Source organism: Coregonus lavaretus (assembly GCF_964263955.1).
Source record: "Coregonus lavaretus genome assembly, contig: HAP1_SCAFFOLD_152, whole genome shotgun sequence".
Lineage (NCBI taxonomy): Eukaryota > Metazoa > Chordata > Actinopteri > Salmoniformes > Salmonidae > Coregonus > Coregonus lavaretus.
Window position 1 is genome coordinate 90778 of NW_028165720.1, and position 19261 is coordinate 110038.

Sequence of the window (19261 nt, forward strand, 5' to 3'; positions counted from 1 at the left end):
CCAGTGAGCTGCTAGTGGTGTTGCAGTGGGTTGTTTTGTCTTGCCATTAGTCCCCCAGTGAGCTGCTAGTGTTGTTGCAGTGGGTGGTTTTGTCTTGCCATTAGTCCCCCAGTGAGCTACTAGTGGTGTTGCAGTGGGTTGTTTTGTCTTGCCATTAGTCCCCCAGTGAGCTGCTAGTGGTGTTGCAGTGTGTTGTTTTGTCCTGCCATTAGTCCCCCAGGGAGCTGCTAGTGGTGTTGCAGTGGGTTGTTTTGTCTTGCCATTAGTCCCCCAGTGAGCTGCTAGTGGTGTTGCAGTGGGTTGTTTTGTCTTGCCATTAGTCCCCCAGGGAGCTGCTAGTGGTGTTGCAGTGGGTTGTTTTGTCTTGCCATTAGTCCCCCAGTGAGCTGCTAGTGGTGTTGCAGTGGGTTGTTTTGTCTTGCCATTAGTCCCCCAGTGAGCTGCTAGTGGTGTTGCAGTGGGTTGTTTTGTCTTGCCATTAGTCCCCCAGTGAGCTGCTAGTGGTGTTGCAGTGGGTTGTTTTGTCTTGCCATTAGTCCCCCAGTGAGCTGCTAGTGGTGTTGCAGTGGGTTGTTTTGTCTTGCCATTAGTCCCCCAGTGAGCTGCTAATGTTGCAGTGGGTTGTTTTGTCTTGCCATTAGTCCCCCAGTGAGCTGCTAGTGGTGTTGCAGTGGGTTGTTTTGTCTTGCCATTAGTCCCCCAGTGAGCTGCTAATGTTGCAGTGGGTTGTTTTGTCTTGCCATTAGTCCCCCAGTGAGCTGCTAGTGGTGTTACAGTGGGTTGTTTTGTCTTGCCATTAGTCCCCCAGTGAGCTGCTAGTGGTGTTGCAGTGGGTTGTTTTGTCTTGCCATTAGTCCCCCAGTGAGCTGCTAATGTTGCAGTGGGTTGTTTTGTCTTGCCATTAGTCCCCCAGTGAGCTGCTAGTGGTGTTGCAGTGGGTTGTTTTGTCTTGCCATTAGTCCCCCAGTGAGCTGCTAGTGGTGTTGCAGTGGGTTGTTTTGTCTTGCCATTAGTCCCCCAGTGAGCTGCTAGTGGTGTTGCAGTGGGTTGTTTTGTCTTGCCATTAGTCCCCCAGTGAGCTGCTAGTGGTGTTGCAGTGAGTTGTTTTGTCTTGCCATTAGTCCCCCAGTGAGCTGCTAGTGGTGTTGCAGTGGGTTGTTTTGTCTTGCCATTAGTCCCCCAGTGAGCTGCTAGTGGTGTTGCAGTGGGTTGTTTTGTCTTGCCATTAGTCCCCCAGTGAGCTGCTAGTGGTGTTGCAGTGGGTTGTTTTGTCTTGCCATTAGTCCCCCAGTGAGCTGCTAGTGGTGTTGCAGTGGGTTGTTTTGTCTTGCCATTAGTCCCCCAGTGAGCTGCTAGTGGTGTTGCAGTGGGTTGTACAGTACAGGATGACGTCTGCCTGATGGGGTTCAGGCCTATACTGAGAGGGGAATGTCCATTAGGCCCCGCCCCTTATAATATGATTGAAAAGCCCACTGCTACATCAGACTGGTCATCAATGATATTGATCATGTTTATGTTTTGTGATCTAGACCTGACTGTGTGATTGTTTCTCTCACTCTTGTTTAGTATTATTTTACATATGCAACAACGGCCTGCATAAAATGTTATGCAACTCATGACCTTGTTTGTTGTCTCTCTCAGCCGACATCATCTCAACGGTTGAGTTTAACTATTCTGGAGAACTACTAGCAACAGGAGACAAGGGAGGTCGAGTCGTCATATTCCAACGGGAACAAGAGGTCAGTTAACTATCAAATAGCCTTAAATCAACAGACAAAACAACGTTTTAAGACTAAAACACACCTTGAAAACAACATTTAAGTCGGATTCGACTTAATGTAGCAAACAATATAGGCCTACTAATAATGAATGAATGGTTTTTTGTTTATTTCAGAGTAAAAACCGCCCTCACTCCAGAGGAGAGTACAATGTGTACAGCACTTTCCAAAGCCATGAACCTGAGTTTGACTATTTGAAAAGTTTAGAAATCGAGGAGAAAATCAACAAAATAAGATGGTTACCCCAACAAAACGCTGCACACTCCCTGCTCTCAACAAACGGTAAGTCACAGGCTGGCTCTTTTCATATTTCTCATTCCATTAGGTCAGGGTGATGATGCTTCAGCACCACAGACATTCCAAAGAAATGCAAATGTTGTGTGCACTGAATATTGAACTCTCTATAGTCTTTTTTACAGACTTGAAGGCCAAGGTGACTGTAAATCTGTGCTAACACTGCCATTTGCCATTTTCACCCACAGACAAAACCATCAAGCTATGGAAAATCAGTGAAAGGGACAAAAGAGCAGAGGGCTACAACTTGAAAGACGAGGATGGAAGACTGAGAGATCCTTTTAGAATCACATCATTACGGGTAATGTCTCCTCTCGTTCATCACCGTTTACTTGGTAATAGTTTTTGAATGATCCCGTTCCAGGGAAATTAAAACCACACAAAGTGTTTTGGAGTGAAAAACACATCGCACCCAATGACGGTCTGATATTCATCTGCCGTTCGTTAGGCGCAGTGTGTTTTTAGGGGTTGTTAGCTGTGCCAAGTACTCTTGGCCGGCAAACGATACATTTACATTTACGTCATTTAGCAGACGCTCTTATCCAGAGCGACTTACAGTTTGTGAGGGCATACATTATTTTTACATACTGGCCCCCCGTGGGAATCAAACCCACAACCCTGGCGTTGCAAACACCATGCTCTACCAACTGAGCTACATCCCTGCCGGCCATTCCCTCCCCTACCCTGGACGACGCTGAGCCAATTGTGCGCCGCCCCATGGGTCTCCCGGTCGCGGCCGGCTACGACAGAGCCTGGAATCGAACCAGGATCTCTAGTGGCACAGCTAGCACTGCGATGCAGTGCCTTAGACCACTGCGCCACTCGGGAGACAAGTGGGAGACCAGTGTGTCTGTGCCTTTTTTAAACAGTGATTATGTCATCCCTTCTGATCCATCTCACATATGATTGATTACCTGATATATGATTGACATATTATTGATATTATTTGTTAGTACGAGATTGACATTTTAAAAGTATATAATATACAGTGCCTTCAGAAAGCACTCGCATCCCTTGATTCCTTCCGCACCCCGCCGTGCCGCAGGCCGAACCCAACACGGACCAAACTGGGATCCCTTAGTTTAATACATATTTTATATACATATTTTAATAAATCGCCGCCACTGCTAAATTGTTGACGTCACACCCCATAAAATATGGAACATTAAATAATATTTCTGCCAAGGCTCACTTTCAAGATTCTAGAACACTCTACATTCACTTTTCCTCTGCCAACAAGACTGGTAATGAACAGCAACTCAGACAACCCCATAGTAATATAGATTACATTTACCTAGTCAACTCAGACAACCCCATAGTAATATAGATTACATTTACCTAGTCAACTCAGACAACCCCATAGTAATATAGATTACATTTACCTAGTCAACTCAGACAACCCCATAGTAATATAGATTACATTTACCTAGTCAACTCAGACAACCCCATAGTAATATAGATTACATTTACCTGGTCAAATCAGACAACCCCATAGTAATATACAGTTGAAGTCGGAAGTTTACATACACTTAGGTTGGGGTCATTAACTCGATTTTCAACCACTCCACAAATTTCTTGTTAACAAACTATAGTTTTGGCAAGTCGGTTAGGACATATACTTTGTGCATGACACAAGTCATTTTTCCAACAATTGTTTACAGACAGATTATTTCACTTATAATTCACTGTATCACAATTCCAGTCGGTCAGAAGTTTGCATACACTAAATTGACTGTGCATTTAAACAGCTTAGAAAATTCCAGAAAATGATGTCATGGCTTTAGAAGCTTCTGATAGGCTAATTGACATCATTTGAGTCAATTGGAGGTGTACCTGTGGATCTATTTCAAGGCCTACCTTCAAACTCAGTGCCTCTTTGCTTGACATCATGGGAAAATCAAAAGAAATCAGCCAAGACCTCAGAAAAATTATTGTAGACCTCCACAAGGCTGGTTCATCCTTGGGAGCAATTTCCAAACGCCTGAAGGTACCACGTTCATCTGTACAAACAATAGTACGCAAGTATAAACACCACGGGACCATGCAGCCGTCATACCGCTCAGGAAGGAGACGCGTTCTGTCTCCTAGAGATGTACTTTGGTGCAAAAAGTACAAATCAATCCCAGAACAACAGCAAAGGACCTTGTGAAGATGCTGGAGGAAACCGGTACAAAAGTATCTATATCCACAGTAAAACGAGTCCTATATCGACATAACCTGAAAGGCCGCTCAGCAAGGAAGAAGCCACTGCTCCAAAACCACCATAAAAAAGCCAGACTACGGTTTGCAACTGCACATGGAGACAATGATCGTACTTTTTGGAGAAATGTCCTCTGGTCTGATGAAACAAAAATAGAACTGTTTGGCCATAATGACCATTGTTATGTTTGGAGGAAAAAGGGGGATGCTTGCAAGCCGAAGAACACCATCCCAGCCGTGAAGCACGGGGGTGGCAGCATCATGCTGTGGGGGTGCTTTGCTGCAGGAGGGACTGGTGCACTTCACAAAATAGATGGCATCATGAGGAAGGAAAATGATGTGGATATATTGAAGCAACATCTCAAGACATCAGTCAGGAAGTGAAAGCTTGGTCGCAAATGGGTCTTCCAAATGGACAATGACCCCAAGCTTACTTCCAAAGTTGTGGCAAAATGGCTTAAGGACAACAAAGTCAAGGTATTGGAGTGGCCATCACAAAGCCCTGACCTCAATCCTATAGAACATTTGTGGGCAGAACTGAAAAAGCGTGTGCGAGCAAGGAGGCCTACAAACCTGACTCGGTTACACCAGCTCTTGTCAGGAGGAATGGGCCAAAATTCACCCAACTTATTGTGGGAAGCTTGTGGAAGGCTACCCGAAACGTTTGACCCAAGTTAAACAATTTAAAGGCAATGCTACCAAATACTAATTGAGTGTATGTAAACTTCTGACCCACTGGGAATGTGGTGAAATAAATAAAAGCTGAAATAAATCATTCTCTCTACTATTATTCTGACATTTTCACATTCTTAAAATGAAGTGGTGATCCTAACTGACCTAAGACAGGGAATGTTTACTAGAATTAAATGTCAGGGATTGTGAAAAACTGAGTTTAAATGTATTTGGCTAAGGTGTATGTAAACTTCCGACTTCAACTGTAGTTTACGTTTACCTAGTCAACCTGCCATTGTGCGTTCTATGCAATAAATACATATTCCTCTGGAGGCGCATTCAAGTTGCGAGAAGCCACAGGGGGAGAAACATGCGGTCAATTTAAAAATAAATAAATCTGCAATTGGGGGAATAACACTTTTGAAAGCAGTTTTGATGGCCTTTGTTTAAAAAGGGGGTCCCATCTCCCCACTGCTACTACATGTTAGGGCTGGGAATTGCCAGGGACCTCACGATACGATATTATCACCATACTTAGGTACCTGGTAAAATATGGGTTGAATAAAATCAAATAAAAAAGATATGTAATTTGATTCAATACTGCGAGTTTATTGCGATTTGGTGTTCCAAACATACAGTATTGATCACGATACACTCACGGAACACCATCATAATATTGAGTTTCAACCTCTTTTGCCATCAGGACAGCCTCAATTTGGGGGGGGGGGCATGGATGACAAGGTGTCGAAAGCGTTCCACAGTGATGTTGGCCCATGTTGACTCCAATGCTTCCCACAGTTGTGTCAAGTTGGCTTGGATGTCCTTTGGGTGGTGGACCATTCTTGATACACACGGGAGACTGTTGAGCGTGAAAAACCCAGCAGCGTTGCAGTTCTTGACTCAAACCGGTGCGCCTGGTGCCTGCTACCATACCCCGTTCAAAAGCACTTTAATCTTTTGTTTTGCCCAGTCACCTTCTGAATGGCACACATACGCAATCCATGTCTCAATTGTCTCAAGGCTTAAAAATCCTTCTTTAACCTGTCTCCTCCCCTTCATCTACACTGATTGAAGTGGATTTAACAAGTGACATCAATAAGGGATCATAGCTTACACCTGGATTCACCTGCTCAGTCTGTCATGGAAAGAGCAGGTGTTCCTCTGGTTTTGTCCACTCAGTCTGTTGCAGAGAGAAAAGAGAGTCAGTCATGGAAATAAAAGTGCTGAAAACATATTGGCTCACTATTTTAAAAAGAAGATGGAGAACAAGCAAAATCCAGTAGTTTTAGCGCAGGTACAGCCAACTAGCGCTAGCTAACGCTATCTAGCAAAAAAATGTGTGTGTATATATATATATATATATATATATATATATATATATATATATATATATATATATATATATATATATATATATATATATATATTATTTTTTACAAATATAGATTTTGAGTCAAAGTGGAGGGGGAAAAAGTATTTAGTCAGCCACCAATTGTGCAAGTTCTCCCACTTAAAAAGATGAGAGAGGCCTGTAACTTTCATCATAGGTACACGTCAACTATGACAGACAAATTGAGAAACAATTTTTTCAGAAAATCACATTGTAGGATTTTTAATGAATTTATTTGCAAATTATGGTGGAAAATACTTTTTTTCCCCACTGTAATATCGGCCAAAATAATAATGAGATATGTAACTAACTTTTTCCCCCCCGTCACTAATACATTTCTTTCTCAACTTCAAAAAAAATGAGTGAACTGCACAGTTTTAAAACGTAGTATATCTTCATAATAAAGTATGTTTTCTCCTAGGTGCCTGTGTTGCTGCCTATGGACCTGATGGTGGAGGCTAGCCCAAGGAGGATATTCGCTAACGCACACACATATCACATTAATTCCATTTCAGTAAATAGTGATCATGAAACGTACCTTTCAGCAGATGATCTTAGGGTAAACCTATGGCACTTAGAAATAACAGATAGAAGTTTTAGTATCCTTTCTAATCCGAAAAATACGGAAAATGTATTTTTTTTTAAAACAATTTGAACATTTGTTTGTGCCTGCCAGCGTGCATACTTGTCTACCTGTGTGTATCTGTGAGTATGTCTACCTGTGTGTATCTGTGAGTATGTCTACCTGTGTGTATCTGTGAGTATGTCTACCTGTGAGTATCTGTGAGTATGTCTACCTGTGTCTACCTGTGTGTATCTGTGAGTATGTCTACCTGTGTGTATCTGTGAGTATGTCGACCTGTGTGTATCTGTGAGTATGTCGACCTGTGTGTATCTGTGAGTATGTCTACCTGTGTGTATCTGTGAGTATGTCTACCTGTGTGTATCTGTGAGTATGTCTACCTGTGTGTATCTGTGAGTATGTCTACCTGCCCATGTCTTGGTGCTCTTGTTCCTTGATTGTGTCCCCACCCCCAGACATTGTAGACATTAAGCCTGCCAATATGGAGGAGCTGACAGAAGTCATCACTGCTGCAGAGTGCCACCCACACCAGTGTAATGTATTTGTATACAGCAGTAGCAAGGGGACCATCCGCCTCTGTGACACGCGAGCTGCTGCCCTCTGTGATAGGCAAAGCAAATGTAAGTCAATAATATTATTGGTTAACACTTTACATAGAATAATACACTGAACAGAAAAATATAAACGCGACATTGCAACAATTTCAGATTTTACTGGGTTACAGTTCATATGAGGAAATAAGTCAATTGAAATAAATTCATTAGGCCCTAATCTATGGATTTCACATGACTGGGAATACAGATATGCATCTGTTAGTCACATATACCTTTAATTAAAAGGTAGGGGTGTGGATCAGAAAACCAGTATCTGATGTGACCACCGTTTGCCTCATGCAGCGCAACATCTCCTTCACATAGAGTTGATCAGACTTGATTGAGGCCTGTGGAATGTTGTCCCACGCCTCTTCAATGGCTGTGCGAAGTTTGCTGGATGTTGGCGGGAACTGGAACACGCTGTCATACACGTGGATACAGAGCATCCCAAACATGCTCAATGGGTGACATGTCTGGTGAGTATGCAGGCTATTGAAGAACTGGGACATTTTCAGCTTCCAGGAGTTGTGTACAGATCATTGCAACATGGGGCTGTGCATTATCATGCTGAAACATGAGGTGATGGCGGTGGATGAATGGCACGACAATGGACCTCAGGATCTTGTCACGGTATCTCTGTGCATTCAAATTGCCATCGACAAAATGCATTTGTGTTCGTTGTCCGTAGCTTATGCCTGCCTATACCATAACCCCACCGCCACCATGGGGCACTCTGTTCACAAAGTTGACATCAGCAAATCGCTCGCCCACACAACGCATTAAACGTGGTCTGCAGTTGTGAGGCCGGTTGGACGTACTGCCAAATTCTCAAAAAAACGACGGAGGTGGCTTATGGTAGAGAAATTAACATTAAATGATCTGGCAACAGCTCTGGTGGACATTCCTGCAGTCAGCATGCCAATTGCACGCTCCCTCAAAACTTGTGGGATTGTTGTGACAAAACTGCACATTTTAGAGTGGCCTTTTATTGTCCCCAACACAAGGTGCACCTGTGTAATGATCATGCTGTGTAATCTTGGCAAAGGAGAAATGCTCACTAACAGGGATGTAAACACATTTGTGTGAATGAAATATTTCTGTGATCTTTTATTTCAGCTCATGAAACATGGGACCAAGAATTTACATGTTGCGTTTATATTTTTGTTCAGTGTATATGCCATTTTTATCCATAGTGACTTACAGCCATGCATGTATACGAAGTAGTGAACTTCCATCCAGTTACTTGCAGGTGCAGGCAGGGTTCAAAAAGAAGGATGGACACTGAATGCTCCTGTCGTTTTTATTCAGTGCAATAAATCTGGGATCTCTCCACAATGTATTGGTATCTACAGTATCTTCAACATTATTATTATTATTATTATTATTATAGCCCTGATAAGAGAGGAGCATCAGTGGTGCGCTTGCTTGTGTTCTGGGTCACATACAGTGCATTCGGAAAGTATTCAGACCCCTTGACTTTTCCCCCCAAAAAAATTACGTTACAGCCTTATTCTAAAATTGATTCAATTTGTTTTTTCCTCATCAATCTACACACAATACCCCATAATGGCAAGCAAAAAACAGATTTTTAGAAATGTTGGCAAATTGTATAAGATAAACGGAAATATTACATTTACATAATTATTCAGACCCTTTACTCAGTACTTTGTAGAAGCACCTTTGGCAGCGATTACAGCCTTGAGTCTTCTTGGGTAGGACGCTCCAAACTTGGCACACCTGTATTTGGGGAGTTTCTCCCATTCTTCTCTGCAGATCCTTTTAAGCTCTGTCGGGTTGGATGGGGAGCGTCGCTGCACAGCTATTTTCAGGTCTCTCCAGAGATGTTAGATTGGGTTCTGGTTGGGCCACTCAAGGACATTCGGAGACTTGTCGCGAAGCCACTCCTGCGTTGTCTTGGCTGTGTGCTTAGGGTCATTGTCCTGCTGGAAGGTGAACCTTCGCCCCAGTCTGAGGTCCTGAGCGCTCAAGAGCAGGTTTTCATCAAGGAGCTCTCTGTACTTTGCTCCGTTCATCTTTCCGTCGATCCTGACTAGTCTCCCAGACCCTGCCGCTGAGAAACATCCCCACAGCATGACGCTGCCACCACCATGCTTCACCATAGGGATGGTGCCAGGTTTCCTCCGGACGTGATACTTGGCATTCAGGCCAAATAGTTAAATATTGGTTTCATCAGACCAGAGAATGTTGTTTCTCATGGTTTGAGAGTCTTTAGGTGCCTTTTGGCAAACTCCAAGCAGGCTGTCATGTGCCAGTTACTGAGGAGTGGCTTCCGTCTGGCCACTCTACCATAAAGGCCTGATTGGTGTAGTGCTGCAAAGATGGTTGTCCTTCTGGAAGGTTCTCCCATCTCCACAGAGGAACTCTGGAGCTCTGTCAGTGACCATTGGGTTCTTGGTCACCTCCCTGACCAAGGCCCTTCTCCCCCGATTGCTCAGTTTGGCCGGGCGGCCAGCTCTAGGAAGAGTCTTGGTATTTCCAAACTTCTTCCATTTAAGAATGATGGAGGCCACTGTGTTCTTGGGGACCTTCAATGCTGCAGAAATGTTTAGGTACCCTTCCCCAGATCTGTGCCTCAACTCAAACCTGCCTAGAGTCTCATACGGTGATGGAAAAAGTGCTCAATTGTCATACTTGAGTAAAAGTAAAGATACCTTAATAGAAAACGACTCAAGTAAAAGTGAAAGTCACCCAGTAAAATACTACTTGAGAAAAAGTCTAAAAATATTTGGTTTTAAATATACTTAAGTATCAAAAGTAAATGGAATTGCTAAAATGTACTTAAGTATCAAAAGTAAAAGTCTAACTCATTTCAAATTCCTTATATTAAGCAAAACAGACGGCACAATTTTCTTGTATTTTTTTTTTATTGACAGATAGCCGGGGGCACACTCAAACACTCAGACATAATTTACAGACAAAGCATTTGTGTTTAGTGAGTCCGCCAGATCAGATGCAGTAGGGAATCTAGTGAAGTAAAAGTTCCCAAAAATATAAATAGTAATGTACAGATATCCCAAAAAAACGACCTAAGTAGTACTTTAAAGTATTTTTACTTAAGTACTTTACACCACTGGTCTCATAGCAAAAGGTCTGAATACTTATGTAAATAAGGTATTTCTGTTTATTTTTAATACATTTTCTAAAATTTCTAAAACCAGTTTTTGCTTTGTCATTATGGGATATTGTGTGTAGATTGATGAGGAAAAAAATTCATTTCATCAATTTTAGAATAAGGTAACAAAATGGAAAAAGTCAAGGGGTCTGAATACTTTCCGAATGCACTGTGTATATAGCTGAAGAACGCTAAACTGTTCTCTTATATCGAGGCAGAGTTGAGTTTTGAAAACTGGTCGCTGGATTTATTATTCTTGTAAAAATTGCAATTCTGAAAAGGTTTACTTGTATCTATGCTTGTCCTGTACAACTGCGGCCCTTCTGCAGGGTGCTGAAATTCCTACTTTTAATAAAAACTTGTAGCGAATACAACCACCGACTGTTTCCTCATTACTACGTCAACTGAGATTAAATTGGGTCCGTGCTATCCGGCATCCTTGGGACATCCATACCCCATTTTGAAGTTGACATTTTAAATGGTTAAGGGAAGGCTTAGTGTTTAGGGTATGGACGTCCCAAGGATAGGAGATAGCACGGACCCAATTGAAACTCAGCTTATGTAGTAAGAGCAATGAGGGAAAGGTCGGTGGTTGTATTCGTTAAAGTATGAATTTCAGCACCCTGCGGAAGGGCCACAGTTGTACAGGACAGGCATAGATACAGCTAATCGTTTTCCAAATTGCCATTTTTACAAGAATCGACTGATGGTGGCTCAATGTTATAATAATAATAATAATAATAATAATAATAATATGCCATTTAGCAGACGCTTTTATCCAAAGCGACTTACAGTCATGCGTGCATACATTTTTGTGTATAGGTGGTCCCGGGGATCGAACCCACTACCCTGGCGTTACAAGCGCCGTGCTCTACCAGCTGAGCTACAGAGGAGCAAGCAAATCCCGCGACCAGTTATCAAAACTCAACTCCGCCTCGATATGAAAGCACGGAGTTGAGCGTTCCTCGACTAAGTCAGATCATGTGTTTTCACATACAAGCTGTTTTACTCTGTTGTCACAATAGTCTCCCTCTGTTTAATGTCAGCAGGTGATGATGATGTAACAAACCGAATGATGTAATCCGTCTAGTGCCCTCTCAGCTCTTCGGGATAGCGGGGACAACTGTCAAGGAATATAGGCTTTGTTTCGGCTGATAGAGCTTTCATTGTTTTAGTTATAGACTAGGGTTGTATAATGCATTATGATGCAGTTATAATGAGTTGTAAGACTTGTCATAAGCATGAATGATTCCTCTATAACGTCTTTATTAATTATCACGTAATGATCCTTCAGTTGAACGACAGTGAGGCTCATACGTGGTTATATAACAAGTTATAAAGCATTATACCTGAAGGCTTTAGGTAAAGTGTAACCTGTCTTCTAGGAGATGGATGTAGGCCTGTTTTTGATGCTCGTGTCGTCCTGTATGGCTTTAGGTAAAGTGTAACCTGTCTTCTAGGAGATAGATGTAGGCCTGTTTTTGATGCTCGTGTCGTTCCTGTATGGCTTTAGGGAAAGTGTAACCTGTCTTCTAGGAGATGGATGTAGGCCTGTTTTTGATGCTCGTGTCGTTCCTGTATGGCTTTAGGTAAAGTGTAACCTGTCTTCTAGGAAATGGATGTAGGCCTGTTTTTGATGCTCGTGTCGTCCTGTATGGCTTTAGGGAAAGTGTAACCTGTCTTCTAGGAGATAGATGTAGGCCTGTTTTTGATGCTCGTGTCGTTCCTGTATGGCTTTAGGGAAAGTGTAACCTGTCTTCTAGGAGATGGATGTAGGCCTGTTTTTGATGCTCGTGTCGTCCTGTATGGCTTTAGGGAAAGTGTAACCTGTCTTCTAGGAGATAGATGTAGGCCTGTTTTTGATGCTCGTGTCGTCCTGTATGGCTTTAGGGAAAGTGTAACCTGTCTTCTAGGAGATAGATGTAGGCCTGTTTTTGATGCTCGTGTCGTTCCTGTATGGCTTCAGTTGGTAGAGCATCAAATCACATTTTATTTATCACGTATGCCGAATACAACCGGTGTAGACCTTACCGTGAAATGCTTACTTACAAAGCCCTTAACCAACAATGCAGTTTTAAGAAAAATAAGAGAGAAGGAAAAAATATTTACTAAATAAACTAAAGTAAAAAATAAAAGAGCAACAATAAAATAACAATAACGAGGCTATATACAGGGGGTACCGGTACCGAGTCAATGTGAGGGGGTACAGGTTAGTCCAGGTAATAACGAGGCTATATACAGGGGGTACCGGTACCGAGTCAATGTGTGGGGGCACAGGTTAGTCCAGGTAATTGAGGTAATATGTACAAGTAGGTAGGGGTAAAGTGACTATGCATAGATAATAAACAGCGAGTAGCAGCAGCATACAAAAAAGAAAGAGGGGGGGGGGGGTGGGGGGTCAGTGCAAATAGTCTGGGTAGCCATGATTAACTGTTCAGCAGTCTTATGGCTTGGGGGTAGAAGCTGTTTAGAAACCTTTTGGACCTAGACTTGGCGCTCCGGTACCATTTGTCGTGTGGTAGCAGAGCGACCAGTCTATGACTAGGGTGGCTGGAGTCTTTGGCAATTTGTAGGGCCTTCCTCTGACACCGCTTGGTATATAGGTCCTGGATGGCAGGAAGCTTGGCCCCAGTGATGTACTGGGCCGTACGCACTACCCTCTGTAGCGCCTTGCGGTTGGAGGCCGAGCAGTTGCCATACCAGGCGGTGATGCAACCAGTCAGGATGCTCTCGATGGTGCAGCTGTATAACTTTTTGAGAATGGTGCTTGAAATGCCAGGATTGTGGGTTTGATTGAAATGCCAGGATTGTGGGTTTGATTACCAGGGCCACCCATACAATAAAATGTATGCATGCATGACTAAGTCACTTTTAGATAAAAGCATCTGCTAAATGGCCTATATGATATATATCATTATTTTAGTGTTTCGTTAATATTTTTGAACTGGTTTGGAATGGTTTATTTATTTGTTTACCAGTCTTCGAGGAGCCAGAGGACCCTAGCAGCCGGTCCTTCTTCTCAGAGATCATCTCGTCAATATCTGATGTGAAGTTCAGCCACAGCGGCCGCTACATGATGACCAGAGACTACCTGTCAGTCAAGGTGTGGGATCTGAACATGGAAAACCGGCCTGTGGAGACCTACCAGGTACTGACTGGAACATTACCTGTAGAGACCTGCCAGGTACTGACTGGAACATTACCTGTAGAGACCTGCCAGGTACTGACTGGAGCTTTACCTGTAGAGACCTGCCAGGTACTGACTGGAGCATTACCTGTAGAGACCTGCCAAGTACTGACTGGTACTTTACCTGTAGAGACCTGCCAGGTACTGACTGGAACTTTACCTGTAGAGACCTGCCAGGTACTGACTGGAGCTTTACCTGTAGAGACCTGCCAAGTACTGACTGGAGCTTTACCTGTAGAGACCTGCCAGGTACTGACTGGAGCGTTACCTGTAGAGACCTGCCAGGTACTGACTGGAGCGTTACCTGTAGAGACCTGCCAGGTACTGACTGGAGCTTTACCTGTAGAGACCTGCCAAGTACTGACTGGAACTTTACCTGTAGAGACCTGCCAGGTACTGACTGGAGCTTTACCTGTAGAGACCTGCCAGGTACTGACTGGAGCATTACCTGTAGAGACCTGCCAAGTACTGACTGGTACTTTACCTGTAGAGACCTGCCAGGTACTGACTGGAACTTTACCTGTAGAGACCTGCCAGGTACTGACTGGAGCTTTACCTGTAGAGACCTGCCAAGTACTGACTGGAGCTTTACCTGTAGAGACCTGCCAGGTACTGACTGGAGCGTTACCTGTAGAGACCTGCCAGGTACTGACTGGAGCGTTACCTGTAGAGACCTGCCAGGTACTGACTGGAGCTTTACCTGTAGAGACCTGCCAAGTACTGACTGGAACTTTACCTGTAGAGACCTGCCAGGTACTGACTGGAGCTTTACCTGTAGAGACCTGCCAGGTACTGACTGGAGCTTTACCTGTAGAGACCTGCCAGGTACTGACTGGAACTTTACCTGTAGAGACCTGCCAGGTACTGACTGGAACTTTACCTGTAGAGACCTGCCAGGTACTGACTGGAGCGTTACCTGTAGAGACCTGCCAGGTACTGACTGGAACATTACCTGTAGAGACCTGCCAGGTACTGACTGGAACTTTACCTGTAGAGACCTGCCAGGTACTGACTGGAGCGTTACCTGTAGAGACCTGCCAGGTACTGACTGGAGCTTTACCTGTAGAGACCTGCCAGGTACTGACTGGAACTTTACCTGTAGGGACCTGCCAGGTACTGACTGGAACTTTACCTGTAGAGACCTGCCAGGTACTGACTGGAGCGTTACCTGTAGAGACCTGCCAGGTACTGACTGGAGCTTTACCTGCATTTCTCTGGCTATGGAGCAGTATGTTGTGTAGTAGTATGTTACTACTTTGTCAGCTGTTTTTTATCACATTTGAATGAATTGCAGTGGTATGAAAACAGCCAGAAACTATATGTATTTGTTATTTTGTTAAATCTTTTAAATTCTTGTCTCAAGAATGAAAGACAAAATTCCTCTAAAAGGCCAAATAAATGAATGGAAGTGATCTGTACTGTTGTTTTTAATGTGTTATTTGGTATAGGTGCATGAATACCTCCGCAGCAAGCTCTGCTCGCTGTACGAAAACGACTGCATCTTCGACAAGTTTGAGTGCTGCTGGAGTGGTTCTGACAGGTACGGCAAGCCAATGGACATAGGACTTCAGAATCAGGTTGAAAGTTATGTACTGTCTCATAAATGGACCCACAATATTTACATTTACGTCATTTAGCAGACGCTCTTATCCAGAGCGACTTACAAATTGGTTCATTCACCTTATAGCCAGTGGGATAACCACATTACAATTATTATTATTTGTAATTTAAATGTAATTGTTTATTTTTATAGTTTTCGTTTTTTTTTTTTTATAATACAATACACAAATAACAAACACCTGCGTTACAATCAGTCACGGTATATATGAATGGACAAAGCCATGGATCATGTGACACCATTTGTTACTATGTGAAGACTCGACAGCGCATTGAAGCCAAGTAGTCAGTTAAGACGGCATCTCATGGAGATATAACGTTTGCAGTTTGAGCTACGCCAGGAAGTGATGTTGCAGGCTAGCTCAGTGCTTCCCCCTCTCAGTGAGTAACTAGTTGAAGGCTGACCAGAGTACTGCAGGCTGCCATTAACAACTAAATTATCCTTAACTTCTGTGTGTGATTTATTTAAATAATCGGTTCAAGGACATACATCTGGTGTATTAGAAGCAATTATTGGTACCATAATTGTCTTCTAAACATTTTATTTACACCAAGATTGACCACAAAGATTGACAGTTTTCCATTCATATTGGGGGATCATGTTTTCTGCTAACAATGCCTGCAGTACCACAGTCGGCCTTCAATGAGAGGGGGCAGTCGTTCTCACCTGATTACAATTCACACCTGTAATCGACTTCGAGCCATGATGACTTTACAACATTACTCTTCTAGAACCATGATGACTTTACAACATTACTCTTCTAGAGCCATGATTACTTTACAACATTACTCTTCTAGAACCATGATGACTTTACAACATTACTCTTCTAGAACCATGATGACTTTACAACATTAATCTTCTAGAACCATGATGACTTTACCACATTACTCTTCTAGAACCATGATGACTTTACAACATTACTCTTCTAGAACCATGATGACTTTACAACATTACTATTCTAGAACCATGATGACTTTACAACATTACTCTTCTAGAGCCATGATGACTTTACAACATTACTCTTCTAGAACCATGATGACTTTACAACATTACTCTTCTAGAGCCATGATGACTTTACAACATTACTCTTCTAGAACCATGATGACTTTACAACATTACTCTTCTAGAACCATGATGACTTTACAACATTACTCTTCTAGAACCATTATGACTTTACCACATTACTCTTCTAGAACCATTATGACTTTACAACATTACTCTTCTAGAACCATGATGACTTTACAACATTACTCTTCTAGAACCATGATGACTTTACAACATTACTCTTCTAGAGGCATGATTACTTTACAACATTACTCTTCTAGAGACATGATGACTTTGCATTACTCTTACCCCTTTGTGTTGTTTCCTTTACACTAGATAAATAAATGCAATATAACTTTATACGAGCGAAGGTAAACCTTTGCCACAGTCTGAGGTCCTGAGCGCTCTGGAGCAGGTTTTCATCAAGGATCTCTCTGTACTTTGCTCCGTTCATCTTTCCCTCGATCCTGACTAGTCTCCCAGTCCCTGCCACTGAAAAACATCCCCACAGCATGATGCTGCCACCACCATGCTTCACCATAGGGATGGTGCCAGGTTTCCTCCAGACGTGATGCTTGGCATTCAGGCCAAAGAGTTCAATCTTGGTTTTATCAGACAAGAGAATCTTGTTTTATAGTTCTTTAGAGGCCCTTCTCCCCCGATTGCTCAGTTTGGCTGGGCGGCAAGCCTTGGGAAGAGTCTTGGTGGTTCCAAACTTCTGTGTTCTTCAATGCTGCAGAAATGTTTTGGTACCCTTCCCCAGATCTGTGCCTCGACACAATCCTGTCTCGGAGCTCTACAGACTATTCCTTCGACCTCATGTCTTGAGTTTTGCTCTGACATGCACTGTCAACTGTGGGACCTTTATATAGACTGGTGTATGCCTTTCCAAATCATATCCAATCAATTGAATTTACCACAGGTGGACTCCAATCAAGTTGTAGAAACATCTCAAGGATGATCAATGGAAACAGGATGCACCTGAGCTCAATTTCGAGTCTCATAGCAAAGGGTCTGAATACTTATGTAAATAAGTTATTTCTGTTTTTTATTTTAATACATTTGCCAAAATGTCTACAAACCTGTTTTCCCTTTGTCATTATGGGGTATTGTGTGTAGATTGATGAGGCGGAAAAAATAATTTAATCAATTTTAGAAGGCTGTAATGTAACAAAATGTGGAAAAAGTCAAGGGGTCTGAATAGTTTCCCAATGCACTGCAAGTCTAATAATTATACATGGTATTTATATAGAGCTTTTCAAGGACCCGAAGTCACTTTACAATTGTCTACATTTTTGGGATTCACCTTGTTTTGCTGTTCCTCCTCCCCAGTGCCATCATGACGGGCTCGTACAACAACTTCTTCCGGATGTTTGACCGGAACACGCGGAGGGACGTCACGCTGGAGGCCTCTAGAGAGAACAGTAAACCTCGGGCCATCCTGAAGCCCCGCAAGGTGTCCACCGGGGGAAAGAGGAAGAAGGATGAGATTAGCGTAGACAGTCTGGACTTCAACAAGAAGATCCTGCACACCGCCTGGCACCCAAAGGAGAACGTCATCGCTGTCGCCGCCACCAACAACCTCTACATATTCCAGGACAAGATCAACTAAACGTAAAAATCTCCAGTCCCTGAAACTGTTCCAACCTTCCCGAACCCAGCCATCATACCTACCTACCTACGAATGGACAGAAATCTTGTACGTTGCATAGTTAAAGAATAGTCGTTAAATCTGTTTTAAAGAAACAACAACAGCCTGGTCTGTCCTCCTAATGAAGAAGAAATGTTATGCACTTGTTTTTCGATGTGTAGCCAGCCAGCCAGACGCCTGGTCGCCTGCTGGAGTCAGACGGCCTGTTTTCTTTAGAGTCTGAGGTGTTGGTTGGTTGGTTTGCGTCCTGTCTCGTTGTGAGGGCAGACAGAGGCAGACAGGAGCTCCTGGTCTGACTCTGGACAGACTAGCCCGGGCCTGACTGCAGCAGAAATATTGATGGACAGCACTCAACGAATAGGCCAAAAAAAAATGTCAGTTTAAAGTTTGTGTATTTATTTAAAAGTCTGAGCCTTGTTTTACTTTCTATGATTTGACAACCCAAATGATGGAATCGGGAGGAAAGATGTTGTGACGTCGTGTTGAAGTCGGAACGAGATGTTATTAGTCTCTTAACTGTAAATCTGGGCCTTGGAGAAACTGAAATGAAATTAGCTTGATAAGTAGGGTTGCAAATTCCCAGGTAACTTTTCTTAAAATTCCCAGGTTTTTCCAGAAATCCCAGTTGGAAGATTCCCGGAATCGGTAAGGAATGAGCAGGAAATTCTCCAGGAATCCTCAAAACCTGGATTTCTGGAAATGTTTGGAAAGTTTATGGGAAATGTTGCAGCCCTATTGATAACATTCCTCCTCCCTGGCCCGACTCTCTCAGGCCTCAGTGTTTAAATGCTTAAACACAGGTCTCCATGTTTGGTCAGTGGACAGTTGTTTTCGGTTATTTTTTTAGTTTTTATCCTTTTTTTTCTCATGCATAATAACATTTATTCACTGACTGTATCTATATAACCACACCGTCTGGTGTCAACCACTTAATAAAAATAACGAAAACCACAACGACGAGCTGCGTTTTTTACATTCAGAAATTAATCTGGGTTTCTTCTGTTCTACTTACTACTCATTCAGCCTATATTGAAGACTCAAATGACAATGGGAGATGTGGACAGTCAACCTACTTTGCCACCCAATGCCCTTTTCTAAGGCACCTGATTCTCGGTTATT

The 19261-nt window shown here is 42.9% G+C and overlaps 1 protein-coding gene across 1 annotated transcript in view; it reads left to right on the plus strand.

Annotated features, from left to right (window-relative positions):
- Positions 1 to 19094, plus strand: part of LOC311115553 (serine/threonine-protein phosphatase 2A 55 kDa regulatory subunit B delta isoform-like) — a 55581-nt gene extending 36487 nt beyond the window's left edge. The window contains exons 3-10 of the mRNA XM_084190706.1: positions 1642 to 1739; positions 1895 to 2060; positions 2261 to 2373; positions 6755 to 6932; positions 7372 to 7536; positions 13621 to 13790; positions 15278 to 15369; positions 17824 to 19094. Of these exons, the coding sequence (XP_084046832.1) occupies positions 1642 to 1739; positions 1895 to 2060; positions 2261 to 2373; positions 6755 to 6932; positions 7372 to 7536; positions 13621 to 13790; positions 15278 to 15369; positions 17824 to 18103 (1262 nt within the window). The 3' untranslated portion in view covers positions 18104 to 19094. The remainder of the gene's footprint in view (positions 1 to 1641; positions 1740 to 1894; positions 2061 to 2260; positions 2374 to 6754; positions 6933 to 7371; positions 7537 to 13620; positions 13791 to 15277; positions 15370 to 17823) is intronic.
- The last annotated feature ends 167 nt before the right edge of the window (positions 19095 to 19261 follow it).